The 7,907-nt window shown below is 40.5% G+C and overlaps 1 protein-coding gene across 2 annotated transcripts in view; it reads right to left on the bottom strand.

The window, feature by feature from the left end:
- tie1 (tyrosine kinase with immunoglobulin-like and EGF-like domains 1) overlaps nucleotides 1-7,685 on the bottom strand; it is an 86,388-nt gene extending 78,703 nt beyond the window's left edge. The window contains exons 1-2 of one of the 2 annotated variants that reach the window (XM_060830563.1): nucleotides 7,671-7,685; nucleotides 6,728-6,921 (exon numbers count right to left, since the gene is read on the bottom strand). In XM_060830563.1, coding sequence (XP_060686546.1) covers nucleotides 6,728-6,776 — 49 coding nt within the window. In that variant the 5' untranslated portion in view covers nucleotides 6,777-6,921; nucleotides 7,671-7,685. Of the gene's footprint in view, nucleotides 1-6,727; nucleotides 7,221-7,670 lie in introns of those variants that run through there. The other variant, XM_060830562.1, reaches the window with a different exon arrangement.
- Between the last annotated feature and the right edge of the window lie 222 nt (nucleotides 7,686-7,907).

A 7,907-nucleotide genomic window follows, 5' to 3' on the forward strand; every position in this document is an offset into this window, starting at 1 on the left:
GAGAAGTCATACTTGATTTGAAACTTTAATTCTGTCTTTCACAGATGCTGAGTTTCTGCAGCATCTTCTTTCTTTGTTTCAGATTTCCAGCATCTTAAGTTGATTCAGCCTGTTACCAACACCCAATGTCTTTGGGGAACCTTTAAAAGCAAGATTCACGGGAACTTATCGAATCAAAATGAAAGTCAGTGATGTCAGTAATGTCAGTAATGTAATGAGTACTCCATACAGGGAAAAATAAGAGGGTGTTAATACGTTACAGTGATACAGCAGGCAAGATAGTCAGAACATAAATGTATTTTTCATGATGAAAGAAATATGGAGTGAAATAAAAATATCACAATGATTGAAATATGAATCCAAAATTGAAAATTTAAAAGTGAACTGTCCAATCAGATTCGGAGGTGCTTACAATATTATTTGGAACATTATGCTCTCTCGATATGAAAACTATCAAAACTGTATCAAAGCAATTACAAATTCATAAATCAATTTGTTAATTAGATCAGGAAAAACATCTTTGGCTATACATTTTGATACCTCACCCATATAACAACATCCTTGCAACATCAAGAGATTAAGTAAGGAAAGACGTTAGTTCTGTAGAAGGATCACTGGACCCAAACTCATAACTCTGATTTCTCTCCACTGATGCTGCAAGACCCGCTGAGATTTTCCAGCAATTTTTATTTTTGTTTTTGATCAAGTTCATGATGGACTAGACAAACTGAGGTAATTGTGGAAGTATTCATTAACTGAGCTTTTCCAACCAAGCAAAATTTAAGGGCAGAAACAGATTCAGTTCAGAAGAAAAAAAATCCATGTCAGCAGATGGGCTGTAGCATTGAAAGTAGTCAAAGTAACTTGAAAAAGCTCTTTTCTTAGAGTTCAGTGAAAGAAGTTAATGATTTTTCCTGTACCTGAGATGGGAGGATTCACATTAGGTGAATGTGCAGAAAGAAAAGGCTTGCAACATGTCAGTTCAGTAAGAAGTTAAACAGTGAAGATAGTAATGATAATTCACTGGTGTTGAGCATCTATAAAGGATAATGCTGGAAAAAAAAGGGTTGAAATTTCTTTGCTGTTTATAAAAGCTTTGCAAGGGCAGCACGGCAGCACAGTGGCTAGCAGTGCTGCCTCACTGCACCAGGGACCCAAGTTCAACTTCAGCATGGGGTGGCTGTGTGCAGTTTGCACATTCTCGCTGTGTCTGCATGGGTTTCTACCAGGTACTCCAGTTTCCTCTCATAGTCCAAAGGTTAGGTAGTTTGGCCTTGCCAAATTGTCCCATACTATCCAGAGATGTGCAGGCGAGGTAAATATGGTGTAATGCGGAGGGGTGATGGTCTGGAAAGGATGCACTTTCGAGGGTTGGCAGAGACTCGATGGGCCAAATGGCCTCTATCTGCGCTGCAGGGACTTTACAATTCTAAATTGTTAAACATATCGTTTATATAACTTGATGGGGTTTTTTTCTATTTGTTTGTGCAATAAATTGAAGTTCTTTTGTCAAAAGTACATTGGAAGCTTCTTCGAAATATGTTCACTGATTGATGAGGGTGATAGCCAAATTGCAAAATTAAAACTTACAGTCTGTCAAGCTAGGTGTCACTTCTGAGATAGAATTATGTTCAGCCTCCCTATTTCTGTTAAGGCCACTGCACAATATTTCTCACAGCCAGGTGGTCCATTGAGGCAATTATAAAGTACTGAGATCAATTATTAATTTATAGCTTTAGATTGTCTTAGATTTAGATTGTCTTAGGTTACTTACAGTGTGGAAACAGGCCCTTCGGCCCAACAAGTCCACACCGACCCGCCACCCACCCATACCCATACCCTTATATTTACCCCTTACCTAACACTACGGGCAATTTAGCATGGCCAATTCACCTGACCCGCACATCTTTGGACTGTGGGAGGAAACCGGAGCACCCGGAGGAAACCCACGCAGACACGGGGAGAATGTGCAAACTCCACACAGTCAGTCGCCTGAGTCGGGAATTGAACCCGGGTCTTCAGGCGCTGTGAGGCAGCAGTGCTAACCACTGTGCCACCGTGCCGCCCACAAATTGCAAAATTAAAACTTACAGTCTGTCAAGCTAGGTGTCACTTCTGAGATAGAATTATGTTCAGCCTCCCTATTTCTGTTAAGGCCACATAAGAATCATAAATGAAATCCCTAAGTTTTCTTTCCTTGACAAATGTTATACTTTGAAACATGACATTCAGGAGTGTAACAGACATCAGACGTGCACTAGATTCAAGGCACATATAAACCTATTCATGATGATGTACTTTAAAGCACTTTTCCACCATAAACACCTTCAAACATAGGAGCAGAATTTGGTCATTTGGCCCATTGAGTCTGTTCCACCATTCAATACGTTTCTCAACTTTATTCTCCTGCCTTCTCTTTGTACCCCTTTACTTCTCAAGACCTGATCTGTCTCTATTCTTAAATAAACTCAATGACTTGACCTCCACAACCTTCTGTGGCAATGAGTTCCACAGATTAACCATCCTCTGGCTGAACAAATGCCCTCTTCTTCTCAGTTCTAAGGGGTCGTCCATTCACACTGAGGCTGTGTCCTCTGGTCCTAGTCTCTCTTACTTGAGTCCTTGTCTCTCCTAGTGAAAACATCTTCTCCATGCCCACTCAATCTAGGCCTCTCAGTATTATGTAAGTTTCAATTAGATATCCACCTCATCCTTCTGAACTCCATCAAACACAGACCCAGGGTCCTCAACCATTCCACATATGACAAGGTCGTCATCCCTGAAATAATTCTGGTAAACCTCCCCTGGAATCCTTCCAATGCCAGCACATCCTCCCTCAGATACGTGGCCCAAAACCACCCAAAATATTCCAAATGCGTGTGACCAGAGCCTTATACAGCCTCAGCAATACATCTCTGCTCTTGTATTCCCATTCTCTTGAAATGATCACCAACATTGCATTTGCCTTCCTAATCACCAACTGAACCACCATGTTAACTTTAAGAGAATCCTGAACTAGAACTCCCAAGTTCCTTTGTGCTTCAGATTTCTGAAGCCTTTCCCAGGTTAGAAGATAATCTATGCCACTATTCTACTTTCAAAACTGCATAAACTCACACCTTCCCACATTGCATTTCATCTGTTGTTTCTGTGCCCACTCTCAAAGCCTGTCCAAGTACTTCTGCAGCCTCTCTGCTTCCTCAACACTACCTTTGCCTCCATTTATGTTTCTGTCATCTGCAAATACTAATAATATATTTTGTGCGCATAGTAAAAACATGTAACGATTAATACATGTTTCAGATCTTCAGCATCCTCAGTTCATTGTTTTATTTTAGTGAATAATAAATTACATTTGGTTATTAGATAGATGGTGATATTTATAGCCTAAGCAATAATTGGAAATTAGTTATACCAGGGTCTCATCAAAATTAATGCAGCCTCGAGACTGAGTGAGTGAAGTGGACAGAATAGCTTAAAGGCTGATGAACTGCATTCATGTACTACTGAATAATGACAGCGTGGTTTGCAGTGTGAAAATGTTGTTCAGAAACATTTTGAAGCTTTTGTTGATTTTCGAAGTTTCAGGACTTCAATGTTCATGTACAGATGAACTCCGTGCAAAAGTGAGTCTTAAAAGCAACACCTCAGAATACTTAGTGAGATAATCTAATTGCCTTGATCTCTGAAAGTGCTTCTGTGAAATGCTGGAAATCAGTGACTAAAAAACAACTTATTTTTGTGGGTGGGAGGGTAGTGTGGGGATCATAAACGAAAAACAAACCTTCACCATTCTGGGAACTTTCTGAAACATCAACATTCAACACAACATTTTAAACAGGATAAAGCACTCGTGAACGTGCTAATTGAATACATCAACATGCATGTTCTTATCTTGTGTATTGTTTAGCGTTTTTTTTGTCTTTTCTCCACGGAAAGTATTCTGGAGCTCATTTCTGGCCAAGAGTGGAGCCATAACCCACTCACAATACTTATGACATTGGATAAACACGTACTTTTAACTTTGATTGTGGTTCAATCAGATTGCATCTTTTTACTTTTCTGAAAGTAATAATAAGCCAAGATAAGGACTCACTTTTCACTGATGCTTGTTATCCATTTTTGTGCAGTAAGAATACTAAACATGTCGAGTTTGGAACAAAGAACAGAGAACAGTACAGCACAGGAACAGGCCCTTCAGTTGACCAAAGCTACACTGACACATGATGCCTTTCTAAACTAAAACAAAATTTGCATCCACGCAGTCTGTATACCTCTACATCCTGATATACATATATCCTACAAGGTGCCTCTTAAACATTGCTATTTTATCTGCCTCCACGACTTCTCTGGCAGCACATTCCAGGCACTTATCACCCTCTGGATAAAAACTTACCTCTCAAATCTCTTTTAAACTTATCCCTTTTACTTCTTTCCCCTAATACTTGACATTCCTACACCAGGAAAATGACTCTGATTATCTATTCTATCTACGCCTCTCATAATTTTGTAAACTTCTAGTAGGTCTCCCTTCATCTGCTAATATTCAAGTGAAAACAAGCCAGGTTTGTTTAATCTCTCCTCATGGGCAATATCCTCCAAACCAGACGACATCCTGGTAAACCACTTCTGTATCCTTTCCACATCCTTCTGGCATTGTGGTGACCAGAACTATGTACAATATTCTCAATGTGGCCTGACTAAAGGTCTGTGCACTGCAACATGACTTGTCCCTTTTTCTACTCTATACCCTGACTGACGAAAGCAAGCATGCTGTATGGTTTCATGAGCACCTTATCCACTTGCATTGCCACTTTCAGAGAATTATAAACCTGTATGCCTAGACCCCTCTGTATGTTGATACTGCTACAAAGGGGTTCTGCCATTTACAATATTTACCATTTGTTAATGCTTTCTCCATAAATTCCACCACTTTATATAGGTCTTTCCGCAACAACTTGCACGGATATACCATCGTAAAAAGTGATTTTGTTTTTATTTGGATGTGATTCTTTTGGGTGAGCCAAGGATCAGTTGGTAGTACTTTTGACTCTGAAAGTTCATGTTCCCCTCTCAAGATATGAGCGCAAAGAACTGAGCTGACATCTCCTTTAAACTTACTCCTACGTCCCCTAGTACCTGACATTTTCACACCAGGAAGAAGATCCGACCATCCATTCTATCCATATCTCATAATTTTGTTAACTTCAATTCAGTCGCCCACCATCCTTTGATGTTCAAGTAAAAACAAACCAAATTTGTTCAATCTTCCCTCATAGCTAATACCCTCCAAACGAGACAACAACCTGGTAAAGTGTTTCTGTGCCCTCTCCAAAGCCTTCACATCCTTCCCAAAGAATGACAACCAGTTCACTGCAGGAGTGAAGAGTGCTGCGCTGCTGGAGATGCTGTTTTCAGTTCATATGCTAAACTGAGACCCTGTCTGGTTTATAAGGTGGGCACCAAAGATCACTTGACAATATTTTGAAGATGAATAGGTGAACTATCCTCCATGTCCTGACCAACATTTCCCACTCTATCAGCATCATAAAAGATACTTGATCATCAATCAATTTGTGGGAGCTTGCTTTGTACGGATACACTCCGGTGCATCCTAAGTTACATTTGTGCTTATATTTCCAAAGCACTTAATTGGCTGTGACTTCACTGTTTTCTGAAGTCACAACAGATGCTACTGAATATACTGTATTTTAAAAATTATATTTTTAATAATCTGACTCACCTTAATTAAAGAAAAATTGCTTAGAATCTTCTATATGAGCTTCTTCTGATTACAAATTCAAATGAGCTATTCCTAAATGGATCGAGTTAAAAATCACACAACACCAGGTTATAATCCAACAAGTTTAATTGGAAGCACTAGCTTTCGGAGTGCTGCTCCTTCATCAGGTGTTGTGGAAGCAGTGCTCAGAAAGCTAGTGCTTCCAACTAAACCTGTTGGACTACCAGCATCTGCAGTCATTGTTTTTACCTCTATAATCTGGTGTTGTGTGACTTTTAATGTTGTACACCCCAGTCCAACACCGACATCTCCAAATCATAAATGTATCAAAGCTTCCTCATTCATTTTCTCAGTAAGAATTTCAGTCAGGTTCAATTGCTGCAAAGGGACACTTGCTCCCCGAGTTGCCAGCAAGTTAGTGATCAAAATAGTCCCTGAACTGGCACACACACTGGCTTTGCTCCTTTGAGTTGGTGTGAACAAGGGACGAATATCCATCCCTCAGTTGGAGGGGCAACATTTTCATTTGTAAATCACATCAGATTGCCCATATCCCAGTCAGGCTCCAGGAGCAAGGCCCTTTTATTCGACAGGGGGAGCACTGCTCTGTAAAATGCAAAAACAAAGACCTTCAAATCTTAAAATGGTAACACTTGACTGTAGTGGAGCAAGAAAACACCCTGTTCATCCTTCTTTTGCCGCCCGATGAAATACTTATGAATGAGATCTGCCTTACATCTTGCTCCTCCAGCTTTCTGCGCTGTAACCTCTAGGACTGGGGGCTCTGTCCAGAAGCTGCAGAAACTGTTTCACCTCCAAATCGACAGAGCTCTATTCAGGACACCCCCAGTCACCATCGAGGGAAACCTGGGAGGGTGTATATTGCAGATGAAATAGTGTGCTGGAGAAATCTTTTTCCAAACACAAAATGCAACTTTCACCAAAACCAACGAACGAAAAAAAAAGTGATTCTGGAAGTTTTACCTGTTAGATGAAAAGCGAACGTCAAAGAGTACAGCCGGCACACAAACATGGTTATAAAAATAACACAGCGAGCAAATCCAGGAGTTGGAAATGAATGTTGTACAATCCCCAAGTTCTCCCACGAACAGAGCGTGCGGTTAGGTCCGGCTGAGACTTTAGCTTCTGCTGTCAAGAATGGCTCTTTGATGCAGTCCCTTTATCAAAGTTAAAAATCACACAACACCAGGTTATATTCCAACAGGTTTAATTGGAAGCACAGTAGCTTTCAGAACACCGCTCCTTCATCAAGGTGGTTGTCAAAGCCTTTATCAAAGCCGAGCAGATTGTTTGGGAGTAAGACCTATTTCCATTTTCCTCCTGGGAATCTTGCGTTCCCCCCTCGCACAGTGGTTTGCTGGACTCAATGCAAAGAGGAAAAGCGTCACTCGTGCCGAGAGAAGCGGTGATTCAAGAGAGCAAGGATTGTACCAGACATGAGTGCTACCCTCCACATCATTCCCGTCCGGAACATCACTAAGGAACAGTAATCCCCGGGACTGTTACACTGCCAAGATAGCATCTCATCTCTGAGTCATAACTCAGCTAAAATAGGACAGTTACTTTAAATCATTAGCAGGTCCCACCTCGCCTCCTGATCTATTAATAACTCTAAGTGTTTTCTTTTTAAATGAATGTTAAGAATTAAAGGATGTAGAGCTGATTGAAGGTTTATGCCCTGCATATAAATTTACCTCAGCCTTGTGGCAAGTTATTCAAGTCAGCATTCTCACAGATTCCCAGATCTTTTTGCAAAATTGAGGTACTCTTAAGAGGCAAGAATTATACCACTTTGGCACAAAACTGGTGCTACTGAGCCACAGTCTGTTATTCAAACCGTCCAACTGCCAAATTCACTGCAACATTACACCCATTTGTAAAGGAAAATCTACCTCATTACTCTTACGTTGTGTGGTTTTATGGTTTAGTGTTTGGGTTCAGGACAGACTAGTCTGGGAGAGGTATGTAAAGTGCTATCTTCAGGCTTAGTGTTCTTTAGAACTCCTTCTTGCATGTTAACCCCATATACAACCAAAACTCCTTCCAAAGTTTAGTTCAGTGAGCTGTCCTCCGAGATCCATAAACAGCATGGACTTTCAAAACCTAACTTCGTCAGCAAGTCAATTAACATACATGGAACCTC

The sequence above is a fragment of the Hemiscyllium ocellatum genome, chromosome 9 (genome assembly GCF_020745735.1).
Source record: "Hemiscyllium ocellatum isolate sHemOce1 chromosome 9, sHemOce1.pat.X.cur, whole genome shotgun sequence".
Taxonomy (NCBI): domain Eukaryota; kingdom Metazoa; phylum Chordata; class Chondrichthyes; order Orectolobiformes; family Hemiscylliidae; genus Hemiscyllium; species Hemiscyllium ocellatum.